Source organism: Podarcis muralis, chromosome 18, assembly GCF_964188315.1.
Source record: "Podarcis muralis chromosome 18, rPodMur119.hap1.1, whole genome shotgun sequence".
Taxonomy (NCBI): domain Eukaryota; kingdom Metazoa; phylum Chordata; class Lepidosauria; order Squamata; family Lacertidae; genus Podarcis; species Podarcis muralis.
Window position 1 is genome coordinate 3,945,854 of NC_135672.1, and position 25,673 is coordinate 3,971,526.

The 25,673-nt window shown below is 47.6% G+C and overlaps 1 protein-coding gene across 1 annotated transcript in view; it reads left to right on the forward strand.

The window, feature by feature from the left end:
- The window catches only part of LOC114588639 (mucin-16), a 72,144-nt gene that overhangs the window by 39,723 nt on the left and 6,748 nt on the right, over nucleotides 1–25,673 (forward strand). The window contains 24 exon segments of the mRNA XM_077922026.1: nucleotides 1,151–1,323; nucleotides 2,703–2,729; nucleotides 2,858–3,024; nucleotides 3,427–3,494; nucleotides 3,635–3,807; nucleotides 4,656–4,682; nucleotides 4,853–4,992; nucleotides 5,944–6,014; nucleotides 6,488–6,660; nucleotides 7,602–7,628; nucleotides 9,501–9,646; nucleotides 9,740–9,807; nucleotides 10,179–10,351; nucleotides 11,394–11,420; nucleotides 12,859–13,001; nucleotides 15,736–15,803; nucleotides 16,937–17,109; nucleotides 19,195–19,221; nucleotides 19,314–19,459; nucleotides 19,694–19,761; nucleotides 20,161–20,333; nucleotides 22,831–22,967; nucleotides 24,025–24,092; nucleotides 25,236–25,390. Of these exon segments, the coding sequence (XP_077778152.1) occupies nucleotides 1,151–1,323; nucleotides 2,703–2,729; nucleotides 2,858–3,024; nucleotides 3,427–3,494; nucleotides 3,635–3,807; nucleotides 4,656–4,682; nucleotides 4,853–4,992; nucleotides 5,944–6,014; nucleotides 6,488–6,660; nucleotides 7,602–7,628; nucleotides 9,501–9,646; nucleotides 9,740–9,807; nucleotides 10,179–10,351; nucleotides 11,394–11,420; nucleotides 12,859–13,001; nucleotides 15,736–15,803; nucleotides 16,937–17,109; nucleotides 19,195–19,221; nucleotides 19,314–19,459; nucleotides 19,694–19,761; nucleotides 20,161–20,333; nucleotides 22,831–22,967; nucleotides 24,025–24,092; nucleotides 25,236–25,390 (2,618 nt within the window).

Sequence of the window (25,673 nt, forward strand, 5' to 3'; positions counted from 1 at the left end):
TCCAAGAGAGGATCTTCTAACTTCCCAAACTCCTCTGAAGCAGCCCATATATTATAGCTTGTCTGTCCTCACCAGACATACTCATGGTCACTTGTCTGTCCTCCTTCAGACATACTCACGGTCACTTTTAAAGGGCATTAACACATTGACAAGCCCACAATTCAGCATTTCTGTGCCCTTAATTGGAGTTACAAGATTTTGCAGGCATTACATTACATTAGTAAAGGTAAAGGGACCCCTGACCATTAGGTCCAGTCGTGACCGACTCTGGGGTTGCAGTGCTCATCTCGCTCTATAGGCGAAGAGAGCCGCCGTACAGCTTCTGGGTCATGTGGCCAGCATGACTAAGCCGCTTCTGGCAAACCAGAGCAGCGCACGGAAACGCCATTTACCAGCCCGTTTACCATCCCGTTTACCATCCCTATTTATCTACCTGCACTTTGGCGTGCTTTAGAACTGCTAGGTTGGCAGGAGCAGGGACTGAGCAACGAGAGCTCACCCAGTCACGGGGATTCGAACTGCTGACCTTCTGATTGGCAAATCCTAGGCTCTGTGGTTTAATCCACAGCGCCACCCGCGTCCATTACATTACATTACATTACATTACATAGGTTTTATTTTCCCCAGCACAACTTATTCTTTGTAAAATACATTTTCTAATAAATACAGTACAAATACCAAAGGGCAGGTAATGGGGAAGTGAAGGTAGTGAATCTGGCCCTGGAGAGTGGAGAATACCAAGCTAGATGGTCTGACTGAGTATGGGGCAGCTTCCTGAGCTCCTGTTTAACCTAGAGGACTAGAATCTTGTACTACATTTAGGGGAAAGACCATAACTTGGTTGCTGAGCGTCTGCTATGCAAGCAGTAGGCCCCAGACCCAGTCCACAGCACCTCTGGGTAGGGCAGAGTGGTAAGGAAGATTGCTGGAGAGGTGCTGCCAATCAGTGTGGACAATATTGAACTTGATGGACCAGTCGGTATAAGTCGGTTCCCTGGGTTCCTAGTTAAACCAGCCATTGTTCAAAATCATGAGGACCAGCGGCATCCTGTGCCCTTCTGTTCCTAACAATTCAATACTCCTTTCTCTTGACCCACACATCCCAATATTTCTGCTAAAACCCTCTCTTTCCTTCTCCCTCTCCTCTCAGACCGGTGAGAGGCGGGGATGAAACCGGAATGGACACCGTCTGCACTTACCGCAACGACTCCACCACGCCCGCCTTTGACCGGGTGAAGGTGTACCACGAGATCGTCAACCGGACCAACGGTTTCACCAAGATGGGTCCCTACAGCATGGAAAGATACAGCCTCTACGTCAATGGTAGATATTGATTATATATTTTGTGGTTTTCTAGGTGGCGCTGTGTGTTAAACCACAGAGCCTAGGACTTGCCGATCAGAAGGTCAGCGGTTCGAATCCCCGCAATGGGGTGAGCTCCTGTTGCTCAGTCCGTGCTCCTGCCCACCTAGCAGTTTGAAAGCACCTCAAAGGGCAAGTAGATCAATAGGTACCACTCCGGCGGGAAGGTAAACGGCGTTTCCGTGCGCTGCTCTGGTTTGCCAGAAGCGGCTTAGTCATGCTGGCCACATGACCCGGAAGCTGTACACCGGCTCCCTCGTCCAATAAAGCGAGATGAGCGCCACAACCCCAGAGTCGGCCACGACTGGACCTAATGGTCAGGAGTCCCTTTACCTTTATTTTGATTTTGTTCTGTGAACCACCGTGAGACCTCCAGGTATGGGGTAGTATATAAATTCAGTAAATGATAATAATAAAATAATGATAGCCAAATTTAAAGTGAAATGAAAAAATGAAATGAAACAACATTGGCCAAATAGTTTTTATGCTTTTCACGTGCGTTGAATACCTGTGGGTGTGTCTGCAGTATTGCAATGTTGCCAAAGGCTCGTTCCGGTACAGCAAGGGAGCAGTATGCTCTGCCATAATGGGAATCCTTTTTCACACAACATTTATTGTGCTTTCCTTATATATATATGGAGGGGGTTTGGTGCCTGCATATTGCAATCAGGGATTGTCGTAATAATTCTTTCTTCCCCTTGCCTTTCATGCTAGATAGATGGATAGATAAATTTATTTATTACGGTCGGAGACCACCTTATAAAACACACTTGGGGGTACAATCCCAGAAGGAAAGCAAACATTTAAAACAACGTACAACAATAAATTTATAATTTATAAAGGTGATAAGCGTATAGACACTTAAAACTTTAAGATAAGCTACCGCAGAGAGATGACCCAGAATCACCCATGTAACCGAGTTTGGGGATTTTCTTAACGGACTAATTTGGGTTGGGGGATGGTCTGCGCCTACAGATCTGTACACAGAATCTGGCGATCATCCGGGTCTTCTTATGATCTTTGCCTAACAGTAAAAGGTCAATTTTTTGCTTTTCCGGGAGGTCAATGAGCCTCACCAGCAGGGGACCAGTGGTCTCACTACGTGCCTCTTCATAAAAGGGACATCTAAAGAACAAGTGCTCTGTCCTATATCCCCCCAATGAACAGGCACAAAGTCTCTGAGCATATGGGACTTTTTCAAAGGATCCTTCCAGGACCAGCGAGGGCAGAGCTGAGCTTCTGGCGAGTGCAAAAGCCCTTCTTGCATTTTTGGATACGAGAAAGAAGAGATATGCTGCTGACTTTCGTGCTAATTGCTCTTATCTTTCCTTTTTGCCTAGGCTACAATGAGCAACCCCTCAAACCAAGTAAGTCCCACAATCAAATCCTAACTTTGTTCAGAATGTGGGGAGAGGGGAAGGGGAGCCAGAGGATGTTGAGTCTCTTGCAGAGCTTCAGTGGAAGAGCCTTGATTTATAGCTGTTTTCCTTTCCAGCTGTTTCACCCTTGGTGACCAAAGCACCAACCCCAACCCCAACCCCAGCCCCAGCAGTTGAACGTTTCACCATGAACTGCACTGTAACCAACCTCAGATACAAGCCAGAGATGGGAACTCCCAATTCAAAGGCGTTCAACTCCACAGAGAAAGCACTCACCACTCTGGTAAGACTAGTTCCAGTTGGCGTTGATTGTTTGGGATGCTGTGGTGGTGTTCGCTGGTAGTTTGACCTCCAATGGTAGGCTAGGACCTTTTAGACATAAGCTTTGGTCCATAAACTGGCTATTAAGTAGGTTGTAACTGTTGGGATGTGACTTGATGCTAGGAGAGGATAAATTTATTAGATATTATCTTCCCTTCCTCCTGTTTGTGAGTTCAGCAGCTTGAAAGGGAAGCTTAGATCAGCTAATTTTAGCCTTAATTCAGGATGCCTTAAGGCAGACTGGATTCTCCTGGTATTTCCCCTTAAAATAACCACACAATCTCGTAAAAGGTACAAATAACATTTACTCACTCGGAATATTGGATTCAAAATAACAATACTCAACGGATCCTTTCTTTTTCAGTTTGGAAGAGTCCTCCGCAGTAGCAGTATCGGCCCGGCGTATATGGGATGCAAAGTGTCAACTCTGAGGTCAGCCTTCCTTTTACTTGTAGACGTTTCAGCTTTGATCATCTCTTCCCCAGAGAGAAGCAGCAGCTTCATTCCTCTGGGACCCACCCCTTGGGCCTGTTCCAAAGGCTCCTGCTCAAATCCTTTCTCTTGCCTTCCAGACCGCTGCAAAACGGGGACGAAACCGGGATGGATGCCGTCTGCTCTTACCAGAACAGCTCCGCTGCCCCGGCGTTCGACCGAGTGAATGTGTATCACGAAATCGTTAACCGGACAAGTGGCTTCACCAAGATGGGGCCCTACGACTTGGAGAGATACAGTCTCTACGTTAACGGTAGCGAAGCAGTTTTGGGGCGTTTGCTCATCGTGCTATAGATTGCCTCAGGCGCCATGCTTTTGAGTGGCCTTCCCATTGGGGTGTCAAGGGGCTAATAGGAAGATCAGGTCATTCACAGGTCAGAGAGGAAGACAGGAGTCTATCGCGCATTTAGTTTCTTTATTAAGGGAGGGGAAAATACCGTATTTTTCGCTCTATAGGACGCACCAGACCATAGGAGGGGGAGAATGGGGGGGGGAATTCTCCCCCTCTCTGCTCAGCGCCCCTTCAGCGAAGCGGCAGGAGAAACGGAGCCCCTTCCATTTCTCCTCCCGCTTCGCTGAAGGGGCGCTGCACAGAGAGGGAAAACTGTTCTGCGCCTTTCCAGCGAAGCGAAGCCTGGAGAGCGAGAGGGATCGGTGTGCACCAACCCCTCTCACGCTCCAAAGGCTTGCGGATAGCTGCCTTTGAAGCCTCCGCAAAGCAGGGATGGCTGCCCTGCGGAGGCTTTGCGCAGCCATCCCCAAGCTAGAACAGTGAGACGGAGCGCTCCGTCTCGCTGTTCTGGCTTCAGGGACAGCCTTTGTAGCCTCCGTCTCCCTGTTCTGGCTTTGGGCTTAGCCGCGCAGCCTGCATTCGCTCTATAGGACGCACACATATTTCCCCTTAATTTTTGGAGGGGGAAAAGTGCGTCCTATAGAGTGAAAAATACGGTACAAGGAGGCACCAATCCCAATATGGAGAGCTGCAGAGCAGAGGGGAGGGAGAATCTTGCCTATTTTCCAGCCGGTTTTGCCTTAGAGAAAAATGCTGCAATGTCTTCTTTTTCTCTCCACAAACTATCACCTCTTCTCTTTCCCCCCCAGGATATCATGAAGTCCCTGTGGAACCATGTAAGTAGAACTACGAAAGGCTGTAGAATCCTTACAAGAGGCATGTGGATGCCTTTATAATGGCTCTAATGGGAATGAAGTGTAAACCTGTTAGTTCTGCATTGAAATGAGAGCCGAGCTGAATTTTCTCCCTCTTGCCTAAGACTGCCTCCGTCTCCACTTTATTCCAGCAACAACTCAGACCCCCCCAGCTCGGGCAATTGAGCACTTCACCGTCAATTACACTGTCACCAACCTCAAATACAAGTCGGAGATGGGAATTCTGCATTCGAAGGTCTTCAATGCCACGGAAAAAGCTCTCACCACGGTGGTAAGAGTCCGGTTCTGATCCAGTTGTTGATAATTGTTTGTGGTCCTTTTGGGTTGACGTAGTCAGTGTATCTGCTGTAATGTTACTCCTCAAAGGTCCCTAGGAGCTCTGGGTTCTGTTTGTGTCAGAGACCAGCCTTGTGCTGGACCGTCGCCCAGTTGGGCTCTCCTCTCTCTCTTTTAAACTTTTATTCACATGGTTTCATCATCACAGTTTTCATTCAACATTACAATCAAAAAATTTTAAAATTAGAACATTGACTTCCCTTCTGCCTTTCCATGCCTTCCTTCTAACATCTTTTACCGCTGCATATTATAATCACTCTGTCTTTTCTCTTTTCACATTTTATTTCCACATATTTTGTACCGCTGAATTTATTCTAAACCTGCTAGCGTTTTGACCCGTTTACAGAAGTTCTTCATATAGTCTACAAACAATTTCCAGTCCTCTTTAAATGCTTTTTCCTACTGCTCTCCAATTCTGCTGGTTAGACTCACCAGCTCTGTGTATTCCATCGTATTTGCCATTCCTCCCTCGCTGGGACTGCCCCCTCCCTCCACTTTTGAGCATATAAAATCCAAGCTGCAGTTGTTGCATAGAGAAATAAATTCTGGCAGTTCTTAGAAACATCTGACTCAATTATTCCTAAGAGAAATGCCTCTGGTCTTTTTGGGGAAAAACTTTTATCTCCCAAAAGTCCCAGCTAGGCTCTTCCCATCACAGAACGCCTGTGAGTCAGCCTATTTTCCAGAGGGTACCCCACCTACAATCCCATGTTGCAGGGTTTTTTTGTAGTCTAAATGAACTGTATTAGAAATAAATGCCACTGTCCAACCTCCCATGTTTTTTTTTTGGGGGGGGGGGAGTTGCTCCTGTCTACAAGGTATTTTTGGTAGCAATGATATTAACAAGTTTAAACAAAGTTTACCAACGGTATTTTTTCTCTTTCAGCTTGGCAGAGTCATCTCCAGTGGCAGCGGCGTCGGCCCAAACTATCAGGGATGCCAAGTGACAGCTCTGAGGTCAGCCTTCCCCAACACAACCCTGCCTTCCCACTCTCTAAGGCTCCTCAAACTGTGTCTGTGTACCTCTGGCCTCTGTTCTGCCCTCCTCATTATTCTGCGTGTTCTTGGAGACAGCTTGTTGCAGCCAGAGAGGGAAACTCCTGGTTCTTCTGCAGCCTCTTGACTCCCCTCCTCTGCTTCAGCCGGGAGTCTGAACTGCTCCCTGTCACAGACTCCTCCTGCTCACGAAACCCTGTTGCCCCTTCAGGATCCAACACCACCTCCTAATCTTCCCTCTCCTCAGTGAGATCTGAGCCTTCCTCCTCTGGAGGTTCTGTTGAGGGTTCCCCGGCTGGCTCTCCCCACCACTCCTCATCGTCCAGGCAGTCCCTGACATGTGCTTACGTTGTCCAGACAATAGGAGCTGCATCTTCTCCATCACCTCTGGTCCACTCTGAGTGTTTCTCTTTGCATTCTTCCTTCCCTTCCAGGCCGTTGAGAGATGGGGACGAAACAGCAATGGATGCCGTCTGCGAGTACAGGGCTCCATCCCCCTCCTCCCCCTTTGACCGAGTAACGGTGTACCACGAAATTGTGAACAAGACCAATGGCTTCACCAAGATGGGGCCCTACAATCTGAGCATAAACAGCCTCTATGTGAACGGTAACCAGGTTTTCGATTCGTCCGATATTTTCTGTCTGCCTGCTGTGTCTCAGAACGTTTAGGATATAAGCCAGTAGGGTTGCTAACCTCCAGTTTTAGGGCCTGATCTGCCCCACCAAGTCTGACAACTTCAGAAAATAGGTAAAGAAAGACCACTTCACCCCATCCATCCATCCATCTCCTCCTCATTTTATTATTTGTACCCAGCCACTCTGGGTGGCTTCCAGCACATACAGGAACATAATAAAACATCAAACATAAAAAACTTCCTGATACATGGCTACCTTCAGATGTCTTCTAAAGGTTGTATAGTTACTTATGTCCTTGATATCTGATGGGAGGGTGCCACCACCAAGAAGGCCCTGTGCCTGGTTCTCTGTAGCTTCACACCTCCCAGTGAGGGAACCGCCAGAAGACCCTCAGAGCTGGACTTCTGTGTCCAGGCTGGACAATGGGGGTGGAGACTCTCCTTCAGGTATACTGGGCCGAGGCTGTTTAGGGCTTTAAAGGTCAGCACCAACACTTTGAATTGTCCCCGGAAACGTACTGGGAGTCAATGTAGGTCTTTCAGGGCCGGTGTTATATGGTCACGGCAGCTGCTCCCAATCACTAGTCTGGCAGCTGCATCCTGGATTAATTGTAGTTTCCAAGTCACCTTCAGAGGTAGCCCCACGGAGAGCACATTGCAGTATCCCAAGTGGGAGATAACCAGAGCATGTCCCACTCTGGTGAGATGGTGTGCAGACTGTCTCAACCATCGCACCAGATGGAGTTGGCAGACATCTAGATGAAAGTGGACCAAAAATGCAAAAATATTAGCCGTTCCTGGTATAAAGAGACCCAACCCTGTCCTAGGACAAAAGTGGGAAATTTTCCACGCTAGAAAGTGGAAGCAACTGAACCCGATTCTGCCTTTAAACAAGTGTTCCTTTTCTTTCCAGGTTACAATGAAGCATCGCTTCTTACAAGTAAGGGCATAATAATTGCAGTGCTTAATTTTTATCTGTTGTGGGCAAGCGAATCCAAAATTGTGGTGCAGCAGTGATTCTCAAAGCGGGGAGTTCTGTCCCCGGGGGAGAATGGGATTGCTTGGGGGGTTGCTAAGAGGCAAGGAAGGGGGCGGCACGGGGGTGCAGGAAGTGTAAAGTTCATTGAATGAAACTGAGTAGTTTTATTTGAATTCTGAATGAAAGGGCAATCAGTTTCTTACTGTTCTATTGTGTCACAATCTTCCTCATGAGAACTGCTCTTTTGAACAATGCTTTTCCTTTTTTGCAAATATTATTTTTTACTACGTTTCCAAAATTTCTCAAATTATCTTCGGGTTAGATAATTACATAGCAGCTTTGTATCATGGATTGATTTCCCACCCTGCCCTCCACAGTGCTTTTATTCAAACCTGTTGCATCGTTGTTGACTTAATTAATTCATCTTGGGTTGAACAATGCTGTAAAAAAAAATAATATAGAGCAGAGTTGGGGCACTGGGGGTGAGTGTTTGGAACTGGCAGGAGGCTGCTCTGAAAAAGCGTGGCAACCACTATGCAGAATTAGATAAATTAACAGGAAAGTTTCGAAACCTGCAAGACCAGAGATTCTTAGAAGACTGGAGTAAATAGATGAACTATTTGAAAAGTAATTGTGATGAACAGATTACGCTTGTAGGACTGCAAGAGGTTTTGTAATGTGGATTATTTGAAATATTACAAGAAAGACTATGAAAAGAATTATTAGTTAAGGACAATTAAATGTAATATAGAAATTTAGCAATGCAGAATAAGTGATAAAGAACGGAAAATCATCAGAGGTGTTGACGGAAGTCTAAAATATTGTATAAGATAAGAAGATATGTTGTATGACTGTTGGAACTGATGTGTTAAAAAAATCTATAAAATGAGTTAGATGTTGGGCTGAAAAAAAGGGGGGGAAAGAAAAAGCATGGCAACCTCTGACCTATCAGTTAGATGGATAGCCAATTTCAGCGCTGAGAAGCCGGATCAGAAATAATTAAAAACTGGGAGAGAGCAGGAAACAAAGGCTGGAATTGAAGCCACATGTGTATGGAGTGCGCATCATCTCAGTGTGACTAATCAAGTGACTCAGGTCATAGGAGACATTTTTGGGGGGCCCTGGCTGCCAGGGCACCCACAAAACTATCACTGCAGGTGCCCAGCCAGGCGACCCAACACGGTGTGTGCATGACAACACACAGCACACCAAGGCCCAGTGTGATGCTCGTGAGGTCATGCGCATGCGCCGGGCACCCACAATGCGGGGCGGACCCCTCACCACCCCTGCACTTCTCATTATGCCCTGTAGCCCTATAAGCAAAAGGGGGCGCTGACTTAAGTTTTTTAAAGGGAGGGCAGCAGTTCCAGGGCCCAATGAACCAGACCCAGAGGGCTCAGACCCCTTGGGTGACCCCCTTCTGGTGGGAGGATCTGGAGAAGAGAAGGCCAGCGCACTGTTCGGAGATGTCTGAGGCAGTAGGACAGGATAGTGAGGCTGTGAATACCTCCTGTTGAACTCCAAACCTCATCATCTTCAGCCAGCATGGCCAACGGTCAGGGGTGATGAGAGTGGAGGATCTGGAGGGTCAAGTCTGGATAGGCTTGCATAAACAAAAAATGTTTTTGGCTGGAGTCAGAAAGAGTACAGGAAAGGCGTCCGCCTGTTGTCAAGAGGCAGGGAGTTCCAAAGGGTAGTTTCTGCTACACTCAGAAATGGATTTCTTCCAAGTGTAGAATGAGTATTATGTGCTGGTAATGCAGACTGGTGAAGTCGGGGGGGGGGGGCATACATGGGGCAAGGCTGTGATCTCACAGATTATCTCCCTTACAGCTGCCTTGCCCACCACTCCTCGGCCTCCAACGGCAGTGGGTCACTTTACGGTGAACTACACCGTGACGAACCTCATCTACAAGCCAGAGATGGGCACTCCCCAGTCGAAGGTGTTCAACGCGACGGAGAAGGCCCTGTCAGCACTGGTAAGCCCCCCCCCCCCCCCCCCGCCAAAGAGCACACCTTCTGCTTTTTAAGGGCAGGAATAAATAAATGACAGCACCTTCCTTTCTGCCTAGATGGGTCGAGCAGTGCAGACAAGCAGCGTTGGACCGGCGCTCATGGGATGCAACGTTTCGGAGTTCAGGTATGGAAGCGGGATGGGTGCTTTTTTATCATTATTTTAAAGGTGGTCTTTGAAATTTTATCAGGCAAGTAAGAGATGCAAAATAACAAATATGTCACAAAGCTTGATTGTGAATGCAGTCCTTGTATTAAAGACCTCAATACACATTTTAATCTCTGGCAGGGCAAGCGGCTCACATGGAGCTTTCCATGGTGCTGAAACGTCTGACCTGCCTTGTCCTCTTGGAGGTGCCACTCCAGCAAAGTCCCTGCTCCTTACCAGAACCACTGGTCCTTTCCTGAGACATCTAATTTAGGGCCAAAAGTGTTAAACTGGAAGGAAAAGATCCCACTTACGAAGAGTTTTTAAGTTTTTAAACTTTCCATTCCCAGATCCATAGATGACGGGAAGAGCACTGGCGTGGACAGCGTCTGCAGCTACCAGAGAGACTTGATGGCATCCCCTTTTGACCGGGTGCAGATGTATCGGGAGATTGCCAACAAGACAATGGACTTCACCAAGATGGGGCCCTACGACCTGGACCGGGACAGCCTCCTCGTGAATGGTGAGGAGAGGAAGCTTGCTGTTATGGCTGAAGCATGTGGAGGTGTTCTTGTGGAAATCAAACCACAGGACAACTCTTGTTTCTCAGCTGAAGCTTCTCTTTATTCCTAATGCCCAGGGCAGAGATCTCTGCTCTCCTGAGAGCCAGAGAATCCTCTGAACATGACTGTGCTGGTCTGGGGGGGAGGTTACCGTGAGGCGAGGTCCAGGACCTGAGTTGAGGGTCGGCAAACAGTCCTCCATGGGCGAAGCGGGGAGCCGGGCAAGGACAGGAACTCTGGGGGAACAGGACTGGGTGCTGGCCGAAACAGCTCTTCAACGACGTTGCTCCCGCAACCTGGAACTGGGCTGACTGGCCTTTATCTTCTCTGAGGCCAGGGGCGGCCCCGGCCCCCAGGAGCCCCGCCTCTCCTGGCCTTAAGGCGAGCACTCCTCCTGGGAGAAACCAGTTCCCTCCGCCTCTCTGCCCTGAGCCTCTGCAGCTCAGGTGAGGCTGGTGGGTTACTGGACCCAGGGGGAGACTCACCTTCCCCTGACAGGGCTGGGAGAGGCGCACCTGTAGGCAATGCATCCTCAATCACCTCCGGAGCCAGAGTGGATTCACCTGGTGCCTGCTCCCGAGGATCCGGCACAGGTGCAGGCGCTTCAGAATCAAGGCCCTGCCCCACCTCAGCCAGCCCTGGAGGCGGGGACTCCTGTGCCGGCTGGGATTCCTCCGGTTCAGCCTCTGAATCGGATTCCCAGGCCATCACAATGACACAGAGGGCAGAATATTTCTGCAATGATTGACATGCCATAAGCGCAGAGACTAACTTCCTCAAATATAATTGCAATATTACATAATATTCAAAGCCATAGTTCAACATGTTCCAGAATAGTTGCTTACTCTTTAAATTCAGCTTGTGTTGCTGTGATTTACTGGCAGTGTATGGTTACATATGTTAGAACATTGTTCTCCATCCTGATTTCTTTGGCCTGGGTGGGACATTCCCCCAATAATGTGCTCTCTGCTATCTTCTAACAAGTCTTCCCTCCTTCAACAGGTTATCATGAACCATCTCGTCAACCTGGTAAGTGTGCTATTCACAGAACTGCGACACCTCAACCACATCCCAGCCAAACATAGAAAAATGCCCTAGCATCAGTTTCCTAGCGTTTCAGACTCAATGGCCTTTCCCAGACCTGCCCTGGAGATGCTTGAGATTGAACCCTATGCTTTCCTTTAAAATAAAGCAAAAATCCAGCCCTTGTGGCCAGTGGTGTAGCATGGGTTGCCAGTGCCCAGGGCATTCAAGCATCACCCAGGAGATTGCAGCCACAGATGTAAGAAAAGTATGGAGAGGTCACTTCCTGATTTGCATGGAGAAGTCATTTTCAGTGAAGCCCAGCGACGGAAGTGTGCAGCTGTGTTGAGGCAGCACCAGATATTGAAATTTTATGCCCATAACAATTTTGCACCCTCTGGGGGGCCCCCATGCTACGCCACTGCATAGGGCCTGTCAGTTGTTGGCATAACATCTTAGCTTCTGCTCTGCCACGTATCTCGACCTCGGGGCAGCCACCCCTGTGACCCTCCCTCACACCACGCCACTGATCGTGACCTTACCTGCTGCCTTGTGGGACATCTGGAGGGCCCTGCACAAATACAGAGTGGAGTCCCTAAGGCTGTTGAATGGTGCCTTGTCAGCCTGCGTCCAGCAACTCCTTCAGTCAAGCGAGTGCCAAACGTCTTGCTCTGCTTTCTTTGGAATTTACAGGACCGCCTCTCCTGGTCTGCCCCGCAGAGGACCTTAAGGTCCATGAATAATCATAGTTTAGAGGTCCCGGGCCCTAAGGAAGTCAGACTATCCTCCACCAGGGCCTTTTCAGTGATGGCTCCGACCTGGTGGAATGCTCTGTCCCATGAGGCCAGGGCCTTTCAGGATTTAACTTCCTTCCGCAGGGCCTGTAAGACAGAGCTATTCTGCCTGGCCTTCAGTTTGAACTTAGCCTGATCTTTTATCCCCCTTCCTTCCCTCCCCCTCCCCTTTTTATGAAGATTCCCCACTCTGGGATCCCACAGCTAATTCTCCCCTGGTCTCCTCTCTGGCCCAAATAGTACTAATTTAGCCAGCTAGCCCTGGTGATGATCTAATGTTTATTGGATGGATTTCCCCCCTAAATTGATTTTTGAATTCTGAATTTATTGTTATTCACGTTTTATACTGTATTTTATGCTGTCTTTTGTTGCATCAATTAAGTGTTTTAAATTTGTTGTTAGCCACCCTGAGCCCATTTTTTGAACCGGGAAGGGCAGGGTATAAATAAATTTTTATTATTGTTATTATTTATAATAATAATATTATTATTAGACCCCCCCTCAGCGAGACCTCCAGACACACGGCTCAGGCTTATGGCATTTCAGGTGCAACATGAAAAAACTGTTTCAGCTCAGCTCTTGGAGACAGCAATATTCTTGAGGAGACAGACATGTACGTCAATAGTGGCTTCTTCTTCTCCGTTATGCAGACCTTGTCCCAACTCCTCCCCACCCTCCAGCCAGTCAACGCTTCACGACCAACTTCACTCTGACCAACCTCAGATACAAGGCAGAGATGGGGGATCCGAGTTCGAAAGCTTTCACTTCCACGCAGAGAGTTGTGACCACTTTGGTGAGTCTCAGTATCCCTGTACTTCGTGGCTGCAGGATATTAGTAGGTCTGGATGAGAAATTTGGTCTTTGCAAAGTCTTGTATGGTCTGGCATGTTCTGCAAATGAGGAGCAAAGACCTCTGTTCTTTCGCCACTTCCATGGGAAGAAGGCCCATTGAATTCAACAGGACTTACTTCTGAGCAGATAGTCATAGAATCATAAAACTGTAGAGCTGGAAGGGACCCTTCGAGTCATCTAGTCCATCCCCCCCTGCAATGCACTAATGTGCAGGTGTCCCATATGGGGGCTGAACATGCAACATCATGCTCTAACCAGCTGAGGTATCATGCGCTGGTCACAATCCACCTGCTTTTGCCCTTCCCAAAATTTCCAATGTGAGCATTTTTATTTTTTGCAGGGGAGGGGAATCAATTAGTGCATAAATGAGACGGAATACGTATGCGCTGACAGATTATGCCTCACATTCCTACCAGCAACAAGAGTGATAATTATTATTGGTAATTAACAATGGGTTGGCTCTATTTAAGTCCTAAGAGTAGACTCACTGAAATTAATAGACCCAAGCTAGTCAATAGATATTAGCTTGAGTACTGCCCAATATCATACAATAATCTGTTAATTATTATGGAATATATAATTACTATTAAGCATTCTTAATATCATTTTAAGCTGCCTGTTCCAGTATTAGTACAGTGGTTGTTGTTGTTGTTTAGTCGTTTAGTCATGTCCGACTCTTCGTGACCCCATGGACTCCTGTCTTCCACTGCCTCCCGCAGTTTGGTCAGACTCATGTTTGTAGCTTTGAGAACACTGTCCCACCATCTCGTCCTCTGTCGTCCCCTTCTCCTTGTGCCCTCCATCTTTCCCAACATCAGGGTCTTTTCCAGGTACAGTGGTACCTCAGGTTAAGGACTTAATTAGTTCCAGAAGTCCGTTCTTAACCTGAAGTGTTCTTAACCTGAAGCGGACTTTCCCATTGAAAGTAATGGAAAGTGGATTGATCCGTTCCAGATGGTGAAAACACCCCCTAAAACAGCAATTTAACACGAAATTTACTGTCTGACGAGACCATTGATCCATAAAATGAAGGCAATAATCAATGTACTGTACTATAAAATAAATAAGACAGTTTTTTAGATGAAAAAAATTGATCCCTTGCAGAATCCCAACATTTTCCACTCCCCCCACCACAGGGTAGGTGAGCTTACCTGGCCAGGTGCCCCCCATCTTGCTACAGCTGGGGGTGGGACAAGGGTTGCTCAAGGGCTTTTTGGCCCAGGCTCACCTTTGTTTCTTAACAGCTTCACTGCTCTTTGTCTTCGCTAGGTAAGTGTTCCTTAGCTAACTTTGGGGCTGGGATGCTTGGCATCCTGTGGATGTTGAGGCTTGGCTCGGGGCTCTTGCGGAGGCCTCAGAGAGCTCCCACGGCTGGAGCCCGATTGCGGAGCCTCCGCAGCCCCACAGATCTCGGGGCTTGGCAGTGGCAAGGCCTCCGAGAGCTCAGAAAACTCACTTCCAAGTTAAAATTGTTCGTAACCCCAAAACCATAACTTGAAGCATTCATAACCTGAGGTAAAGGTAAAGGGACCCGACCATTAGGTCCAGTCGTGGCCGACTCTGGGGTTGTGGCGCTCATCTCGCTTTATTGGCCGAGGGAGCTGGCGTACAGCTTCCGGGTTATGTGGCCAGCATGACTAAGCCACTTCTGGCAAACCAGAGCAGCGCACGGAAACGCCGTTTACCTTCCCGCCGGAACGGTACCTATTTATCTACTTGCACTTGCGTGCTTTCAGACTGCTAGGTTGGCAGGAGCAGGGACTGAGCAACGGGAGCTCACCCTGTCGTGGGGATTCGAACCGCCGACTTTCTGATTGGCAAGTTCTAGGCTCTGTGGTTTAACCCACAGTGCCACCCGCGTCCCTGAGATACCACTGTACCATTACCATTAATCTACTCATAATAATCATTATTCTATTATTGTTACTGTTAATTTATTATCTCTCAACAACAATAATAGCAACATTTAAAAAAAACCACCTGTGCTTCCTCCAATGAACTCGAGGTCACCACTCCCTAATTGCCCCTCACAACAACCTTGTTAAGTAGGCTAGGCCCAACATAATGGACAGTCATACCTCATGTTACGTCCGCTTCAGGTTATGTTCTTTCAGGTTACGTCCTGTGGCGACCTGGAAGTACCGGAAAGGGTTACTTCCGGGTTTCGCCGCTTGCGCATGTGCAGAAGTGCAAAATGACATCACGCGCATGCACAGAAGTGGCGAATCACAACCTGAGCGTGCGCAAACACGCCGCTGCGGGTTGCGTTCTTTTCATGTTGCGAACGGGCCTCCGGAATGGATCCCGTTCGCAACCAGAGGTACCACTGTACAGTTGGTTTAGTCATAGAATCATAGATTCATAGAATTGTAGAGTTGGAAGGGACCCCCAGGGGTCATCCAGTCCAACCCCCGGCAACGCAGGAATCTCAGCTCAAGCATCCTTGACAGACGGCCATCCAATCTCTGCTTAAAAACCTCCAAGGAAGCAGAGTCCACCACCCCCTGAGTAAAAAGTAGGTTCTGCTCTATTCAACGGGACTTATTCCCCAATAAGCGTGTGATGCAGTCGTTCCTAAACCAAAGGGCCAGGCTAGATGCCAGACAACCCAGAGTCAGAATTTAATAATTCCTTGTCCAGAGTCGGGCTAATATGAGATTCTTTTCTGCCTTTAGCTGGGCCAAATGTTGAGGGAAAGCAGCGTTGGAGACGCTTATTCCGGATGCAACGTTACGGCTTTACGGTAAGATGTCTCGACTTCCCGGAACCTTCCATGTGGCCATTATTGATTTGAACCCAAATGTTGCTGTTAATCAGTATTTCCTTTCCTATAAATTTCAACACCAGTGTCCTGCAACCTTTAGCCGAGGATCATAGAATTGTTGAGCTGGTTTAGCCAAGCAAAGAGTAATTCTGTTGGGTTTTTTGGAAAATATGTTATGGGGTTGTTGTTATTGTTGTTGTTTTTCAGAAATGCTTATTAAATTTTTCGCAATACAGTAAAAAGTACATTTAGAACAGATGAAATCATAAAAAAAGAGAGAGAAACAGCAAAAGAAAAGAGAGGAAGACAAAGGAAGAAAGGAAACAGAGGGAAAAGGCAATAGAGATAATAAAACACACACATATATATGTTAATAAAAGGAAGGGCAGGGATTGAAATATACACAATGGAAAATGATGAGATGAAGACTTAAAAAATAATGTTAAAATGAAAAAATATTTTAAATGATAAAGTGACAAGTAGATTAAAATATGTTTTATAATACAGCAAGATAGGAAGAACAAGGGCACACGTGAAGGAAGGGTGGGAAAGCAACGTTTAAATATTCAATTCAGATCAATTTGACATGAATTTGTTAATTTTTTTGAAAAGCAGTACAAATTACTAAAGATAAACTGGAGGGAAATAATAATTGTAGGGTTGGAAGGGACCCCAAGGGTCATCTAGCCCAACCCCCTGTGAAAAGAAATTCCTGTTCCGTCAGAGTAAAGGGTGGTGCACCAAAATGAAATAAAGGAAAAGGAAAAAGAATATAAAGCAATCAATGGTAGGATTTGAGAACCACAGGCCTGGCCCTCCAGATCTTTTGCTATCTGGCCCTTGGCAACTCTCCCTAGGCCACACCCCCTCTCCCCAGGCCACACCCCTCACTTCACTCCCCAGCTGACTGGTTTTCACCAGGCTAGAGATAGGCCCCTACTGATCTTGCCCTTTACTTGCCTGCAGAGGATTCTGTGACTTTGGGTAGCAGGTGGTACAACGATTGCCATTTCTGCCTCTGGCATGCGGCCCCTGCAGTGCAGCCCCCGGGCCGGAAAAGCGCTCAACCCCTGCCTGCTTAGGGACTGACCGTCGCAACTTCGATCTTGCAGGTCTTCGGATGGTGGGACGGCAACTGCAGTGGACACAGTCTGCAGCTACCAGCGAGATGTGACGGCGCCACAATTCGACCGAGTGAAGGTGTACCAGGAGCTGATAAATATGACCAATGGCTTCACCAAGATGGGGCCCTACACTCTAGACAAGGACAGCCTCTACGTCAATGGTGCATTTTGAATAATAATAATAATAATAATAATAATAATAATAATAATAATAATAATATGTTTATAGCCCGCCCATCTGGTTGGGTAGCTTCAGCCACTCTGGGAGGTTTTAAAAGATATAAAAACACAACGAAGCATCAAACATTAAAAACTCCACGATACAGGGCTGTCTTCAGGTGTCTTCTAGAAGTTCTATAGTTTTTTTATTTCCTTGACATCTGATGGGAGGGCGTTCCACAGGGCCGGTGCCACCACCGAGAAGGCCCTCTGCCTGGTTCCACATAACCTCACTTCTCACAATGAAGGAACCGCCAGAAGGCTCTCAGAGCTGGACCTCGGTGTCTGGGCTGAACGATGGGGGTGGAGACGCTCCTTCAGGTCTACAGGGCCGAGGCCATATAGGGCTTTCAAGGTCAGCGCCAACACTTTGAATTGTGCTCAGAAACGTACTGGGAGCCAAAGCAGGTCTTTCAGGACCGGTGTTATATGGTCTCGGCGGCCGCTCCCAGTCACCAGTCTAGCTGCCACATTCTGGATTAGCTGTAGTTTCCGGGTCACCTTCCAAGGCAGCCCCACGTAGAGCGCATTGCAGTAGTCTAAGCAGGAGATAACCAGAGCATGGACCACCCTAGCGAGACAGGGAGCAGGCAGGGAGGGTCTCAGATGGAGCCTTGGACACAGAATTGACCTGCGCTTCCATGGAGAGCTGTGAGTCCAAAATGACTCCCAGGCTGCACACCTGGTCCTTTAGGGTCACAGTTACCCCATAGAGGACCAGGGAGTCCCCCACACCTGCCAAACCTCTTGTGTCCCATCCCCCCGAACAGTACTTCTGTCTTGTCAGTATTCAACCTCAATCCATTAGCTACCAACCACCTCCAGGCAGGTGACTCCAGGTGAAGAGTCTTCTGGGTCAGCAGAGAGAGAACACCTGGCTTCACACACAACAAACTTCCCCAGTCAGCTGGCTGCAAGACGGACCCTGAATACATCTTTGGGGGGTTTTTTAGATAGCATGGCCGCTAGTCCTCATGAAGGGCAGGAGTAGCAATTTTGTTTGTTTAGCTATAAGCCCTAGGCATAACAAAAGGCCATACCAGCTGAGCCCCCCATTTGGCAGCTGAGGCAAATGAACCCCCAGGAGTTCTTCCGACAGCAGGAAAGCACGCAGACTCATTTGATGCCAGATTTTTTCCCCTTGCGGCTTGATGGATATATTTCACGGGGATCTTTGAACAGAGGAGGCTGGGTAATGCAGTGAACAATGTCCCCTGTAACTGGTTTTTTGGAACACACAGAGGGTGATTTCTTACTGCACCATCCAGATCTAAAGGATATTAATATTAAGTATTAATTTTGTGGGGGAAACCACAATTCTACATAGAGGCACGAGCTCATCTGCAGTTAGTGACGAAGCAGCCTCTGCTTGGAATCCTTAATTTTTTAATTTTTTTTAAAAATGTTTTTTATTGAAATTTACAATCACCAACCAACCCCCACCACCCACCACCAAAACATCACATCTTGTTACATGTATCCTACTTTGTGTTTCATAGATCCATTAGCTTCCGTCCTTCCCTTCCACCAGTTTTCCTATTCCATTCTATAGTTTACAGATTCTTTAATTATAAATTATACCATGACATGAGATTTATTTCAATCCTGTCAACGTTTTCATATTTGTACAATTCTCACTTATATAAACCATAAATTTACTTCATTCTTTTTGGTACTTTGTCTCCTCCTGATTGCGAATTCTGTGTGTCAATGTAGCCATCTCAGCATACTCAACCAACTTTATCTGCCATTCTCTTATCGTCGGCATCTCCTGTTGCTTCCACTTTAGAGCTATCAGAACTCTGGCTGCAGTTGTTGCATATAAATATAAACTTTGATCTATCTTTTTAATCCCTTCTCCCACCAAACCTAGCAAAAATTCTTCCGGCTTTTTGGGAAAACTGTACTTAAACATCTTTTTTAACTCATTGTAAACCGCATTTTTTTATTTATTTTTTAACACAGGGGGCTCTTGTTTCTTGAGCAGAAAACTTAGTTTCTTTACTGTCTGTTTCTTTCCTTTCCAGGTTACAGTGACCTGCGTAGCATTCCGTGTAAGTATTCCGAAGTGCCGCCATGCAAACGGAAAACTCTCCGATCAAAACGACTCCTGCCTTGAAATTCACATTGTTTCTCCTCCTTCCAGATCTCCCTGCCGCGATTCCTGCCAAGATGCCAACTCTGCGGAATTTCACGGTCAATTACACCTTGTCCAGCCTCCCCTACATGAATGACATGGGGACCCCTGGTTCTCGCAAATTCAACGCCACGGAGAAAGCCCTCAACTTCTACGTACGTTTCATATCCTCTGCTTGTGTGCACCACCTGCAGCACAATTAGCCCAGTCCTGGAGACTTCTAACAAATGCAGAATCTTCTTCTTCTTCTTTGGCGATCGCTCATTAGGTGGCACCGTTAACAGTGCCCCCTCCGCAGATCATTCCACCTTTCTGGCAAAGCTTTCAGAGCGACTCATCTGCAGGTGACAGACCTCTGCCAATATTTTTCTTTCCTTTCCCCCCTCCAGATGGAGCCTCTTCTCAAAAAGACACAGGTTGGCCCGGCGTTTGCATATTGCAGAGTGGAGAGATTTTGGTAAGAGTCTGGGATGGGCAGCTAAGAGGGTGCGCAACAGCTGGGCTTTCCAATTCCAGCCCATTCCCCTGTCAGGCCTCCCGAGGTAGACTGCTGTTGCACGTGGATGTTCCATATACCCATTTTGAGCCCCAACACACACACACCCCATTGATAGGGTCTGGAAACCAAGCCTTATGAGGAACGGTTGAAGGAGCTGGGTATGTTTAGCCTGGAAAAGGGGAAACTGACAGCCATCTTCAAATATCTGAAGGGCTGTTGCAGAGAAAATGGAGCAAGCTTGTTTTCTGCTGCTCTGGAACAAAGGACCCCCTTTCATTGCAGGGGTTGGGCTAGATGACCCCTGAAGGACCCCCTCTGATTTATACGATTCTATAATGCGCATTTGCCTTTCTTTAGGGCTCCAGAAACCAGGCATGCTGCGGCGGTGGACACTGTCTGCAGCTACTGGGAAGATCTTCTCCCTGTCCCCTTCGACCACGTGAGGCTTCACCGGGAGATCAGCAACCTGACGAGGGACGGCACGAGGCTTGGCCACTACAGGCTGGAGAAGGACAGCCTGTCTGTGAATGGTAAGCCAGTTGGGGGCCAGAGGCTGGATGGGAAAAACTCGAGACCCATGGAAATCAACAGGCTTAATCCATTCATCATGGTGCCCATTCATCTCAATGGGTTTGCTCCTTTCCCACCCTGAGGGCCTGAGTTACCTTCCGAGGGCCGCATGTGGATGGGCGGGACCAGGTGCAAAAGTGGGCGGGGCAATGGATGTTAAATGAGATTCCTTTAGTTGAGATTCCTGCATTGTAGCAGGTTGGACTAGATGACCCCCAGGGGTCCCTTCCAACTCTAAATGGAGAAATCTGAGGGCTCCCTTGGACAAAAAACAAGGACACCAGCCAGGAATACCAGAGCAAAACAGCAGCCAGTCGGCTTGGTCTTTATTGAAGACTGTCATGACAGGACTCCCACCTGCCACCAGGTGGAACAAGATGGAAGCCCCAAACAAAAGAGCTTTTATTAACTTTTATTAGCTGCTAATCCCCATGTTACACCCCCCCCCCAACTACATCACTAATACATCATGGTTGCATCATGAAAGGGGAGGTCTGGTGGCAGGAATCTGAGCATCCTGGACCCTGCCCCATGGTTCCCTTTGCCCTCCACCAAACACCCATCAAGTGGAACAAAAGAGATCTTTACATTTCCCTGTTTCCCAGCCAAGTTAATCCCACCCTTTTGTCTTCATCTGGGTTTGTTATTTCTGGAATGGCTACCTGTCTGGCACTCAGGTATCAGGATGCCAGGGATCATCACTCAGGCAGAGGGGCTGCTGAGGAGCTGAGTTCACAGGTCTATATGAATTTCTGAAGTTTTCCCAGTGAGCCAGTACAGAGATACATTTATCAGTGAATTCTTACATTTGGTATCGTGCAGCAGAGGCCCTTTGAATAGATAGGAAGAAACTGTGATGAAGTGTTTTGTGGAGAGAAATCACAAAAGTCACAAAAGTGATTGTGCTGATTTTGGTAGTGGGTGGCATGTGCATGACATCTGCTGGAGGGGCAACACCCCCCCCAACCTATACATAAATTCCTGCAACACTACGATTCTATAAAATGTAAGCTTTGTAGAGAATCATAGAATCATAGAATCCTAGAGTTGGAAGAGACCCCAAGGGCCATCGAGTCCAACCCCCTGCCAAGCAGGAAACACCATCAGAGCACTCCTGACATATGGTTGTCAAGCCTCTGCTTAAAGACCTCCAAAGAAGGAGACTCCACCACTCTCCTTGGCAGCAAATTCCACTGTCAAACAGCTCTTACTGTCAGGAAGTTCTTCCTAATGTTTAGGTGGAATCTTCTTTCTTGTAGTTTGGATCCATTGCTCCGTGTCCGCTTCTCTGGAGCAGCAGAAAACAACCTTTCTCCCTCCTCTATGTGACATCCTTTTATATATTTGAACATGGCTATCATATCACCCCTTAACCTCCTCTTCTCCAGGCTAAACATGCCCAGCTCCCTTAGCCGTTCCTCATAAGGCATCGTTTCCAGGCCTTTGACCATTTTGGTTGCCCTCCTCTGGACACGTTCCAGTTTGTCACTGTCCTTCTTGAACTGTGGTGCCCAGAACTGGACACAGTACTCCAGGTGAGGTCTGACCAGAGCAGAATACAGTGGCACTATTACTTCCCTTGATCTAGATGCTATACTCCTATTGATGCGGCCCAGAATTGCATTGGCTTTTTTAGCTGCCGCGTCACACTGTTGGCTCATGTCAAGTTTGTGGTCAACCAAGACTCCTAGATCCTTTTCACATGTACTGCTCTCAAGCCAGGTGTCACCCATCTTGTATTTGTGCCTCTCATTTTTTTTGCCCAAGTGCAATACTTTACATTTCTCCCTGTTAAAATTCATCTTGTTTGTTTTGTCCCAGTTCTCTAATCTGTCAAGGTCGTTTTGAAGTGTGATCCTGTCCTCTGGGGTGTTAGCCACCCCTCCCAGTTTGGTGTCATCTGCAAAGAGAATAGGCTATTTTCTACACACACACACACACACACAGCCTTCATACAGGCAAGCATGAGACTGGATCTGAGTTCGAAACACTCAAGGAGGGTGTGGAACAGGGAGGGCTTAATTTTTTTTAAAAAAAAGATTCTCAGTTTTATACATTTCAATAATTTCACAATCATTTTAACATTTCAAAACTCAACTTCCTTCCCTCTCTTTCTGCGGTTCCTTAATTATTATTTTTTAAATATTTTGCATATTCCAAATTAACTTAATTTACCCGTTTATTCATTATACAGTATTTATTTATAATCCTGCCAATGTTCTTATCTGTTTACAATTTATTTGTGAATATTCAAAAAAACTGTTTCCATTGGGGAGGGCCTAATTCAGTCCCACTCCGAGGGCGACTACATTCACACCATGCCTTTAAAGGGAGGTCCTGAGAGAAACCGGGACGCCTTCCATAAATCCAGGACTGCTGCTGTAAAATAAGGACACCTGGAGGTCCTTCCATTGCCTACACACCTGTTCAGCACCTGCTCCTTCAATCTCCTTGCAGGATACCCGCCAGTCGTCAGAGGAGGGGAGGAAGGAGTTGGCTATGAGCTCGGCTTCACGGTCGTCAACCAGAACTTGACCCACACGGACCCGTCGTCTCCAGAATACCAGCGCGTGAAGTCTGCCATCGCCTACGAGGTCAGGATTTGTGCGCTGGGACTCACCAGACCCTAGAGGGCATAAGTGCCTTGAGGGAAGGGTCTCACGCACCTCCTTCAGTGTCCTTGTTTTCTATGTGTTATATTTATATTGAAATAATTTCAATAGTAAAGAAATGAAGTGATAGAATGTGGGGGGGAAGGGGAGAAGTGGGGGGGGGACCAAAGTTGTGTATAAGAAAGCTACACACACACACACACACACACACACACACACATATAAATATATATATATATACATATGCAGTGTAATAGACTTCCGTGCATTGCAATCTAAATTGCTATATTGTTATTATCCATGTTAAATTTTTAATTGACCATCCTCGCACCTTTCTTCTGCTGTTCTGGAGTTTAAGGATGACAAAGCGTGTTTTGTCTAATCCCTTTGTACAGCTGTCCCTAAGAACAGCAGCTGGATCAGACCCAAATTCTAAAACCCTCACGGTGGTCTGTTCAGATAAAATGCAGCACTGAGATCGCTTCCCATTCCTATTTTTATTTTACCATACATACAACCCATGTCGAATTCCCTTAAGAATAGCTCAACAACAACAACAACAAACTCAACAGCTTTGCCAAAAAAAAGGCCCAATTTTGTGTCTGGATTTTCACTTTTTGTGCCTTCCATTATTTGTAGAGGAGGCCCATAGCGCAGTTGTAGGGCGTCTGCTTTCTATGGGGAACGTCCCAGATTCCACCCCACAGCATCTCCAGGTGGTGAGGCTGTGTGGTTTTTCTCACACTTTGCAAGGCACAGGTGATTTAACACGAGAGGCAGTGTGATGCAGTGGTTAGAGTGTCAGGTTAGGACCTCAGGGCCCAGGGTTCAAATTCACACCAATCCATGGTCACTGGGTGCCCTTGTGGGCCAGTCGCTCACTCCCAGCCCAACCTACCTGGTAGGGTTCTTGGGAGGGTTAAGCAAGGTGGAGGGAAACCGTATTAGCCACCTCCTCAAAGGATGCAAATGCAATAAAGCTAAAAATAAAAAAACAATCCCAGCAGTTCCTGATTTCAGTTTGTTCCACCCATTCCAGTTAAATCAACTCTTCCTCCGGAGTGCCATCCGAAACGGATTCAACATTTGCAAAGTAACTGGACTGAGGTCAGTACTGATAGGAAGGAAAGTGTAAGCAGATGTCCAGGCTCTGAGACATCTACCTGAATCTTTGGACTTCTTTATGTTGAGGGACTCCAACTCCCATCATCCCTTGCCTGTTGAGGGACTCCAACTCCCATCATCCCTTGCATGTTGAGGGGCTCCAACTCCCATCATCCCTTGCATGTTGAGGGGCTCCAACTCCCATCATCCCTTGCATGTTGAGGGGCTCCAACTCCCATCATCCCTTGCATGTTGAGGGGCTCCAACTCCCATCATCCCTTGCATGTTGATGGGCTCCAACTCCCATCATCCCTTGCATGTTGAGGGGCTCCAACGCACCTCATCCCTTGCATGTTGAGGGGCTCCAACTCCCATCATCCCTTGCATGTTGAGGGGCTCCAACTCCCATCATCCCTTGCATGTTGAGGGGCTCCAACTCCCATCATCCCTTGCCTGTTGAGGGGCTCCAACTCCCATCATCCCTTGCCTGTTGAGGGGCTCCAACTCCCATCATCCCTTGCCTGTTGAGGGGCTCCAACTCCCATTATCCCTTGCCTGTTGAGGGGCTCCAACTCCCATCATCCCTTGCCTGTTGAGGGGCTCCAACTCCCATCATCCCTTGCCTGTTGAGGGGCTCCAACTCCCATCATCCCTTGCCTGTTGAGGGGCTCCAACTCCCATCATCCCTTGCCTGTTGAGGGGCTCCAACTCCCATCATCCCTTGCATGTTGAGGGGCTCCAACTCCCATCATCCCTTGCATGTTGAGGGGCTCCAACTCCCATCATCCCTTGCCTGTTGAGGGGCTCCAACTCCCATCATCCCTTGCATGTTGAGGGACTCCAACTCCCATCATCCCTTGCATGTTGAGGGGCTCCAACTCCCATCATCCCTTGCCTGTTGAGGGGCTCCAACTCCCATCATCCCTTGCATGTTGAGGGACTCCAACTCCCATCATCCTTTGCATGTTGGGCTAATGGGAAATGGAAGTCTCAGATAAGAACATCAGGAGAACCTTGTGGGATCAGGCTGGTTTTTTGAATTAACCATGTTGTTCAGAGGGATTGCCTGCCTCTTGGGGTTGGGTTTGTTTTTGTCTGGGATGTCCTCTTGCCCCTGACTCTTCCTCTGCCCATTGCAATTCTCAGGCACGGCTCCATCGTGGTCGACTGCAGGTGCTACTTTGACCCGGCGACGAACACCAGCCAAGAGCTCGTCCGAGAGACCTTTCAGCAGGAGACGAGGAACGCCACGTCCCTGTGGCTGGGAAGGCAGTTCCAGCTCAAGGGCGTGACGGTGCGAGGTACATAAACACCCTTCAGCATAAATCAGGAAAGGTTGTGAATAGTAAAACATATGTGGTTCTGTTGGGTCCACTACAGTGGTACCTCTGGTTACGTACTTAATTCGTTCCGGAGGTCCGTTCTTAACCTGAAACTGTTCTTAAGCACCACTTTAGCTAATGGGGCCTCCTGCTGCTGCCGTGCCGCCAGAGCACAATTTCTGTTCTCATCCTGAAGCAAAGTTCTTAACCTGAAGCACTATTTCTGGGTTGGCAGAGTCTGTAACCTGAAGCGCATGTAACC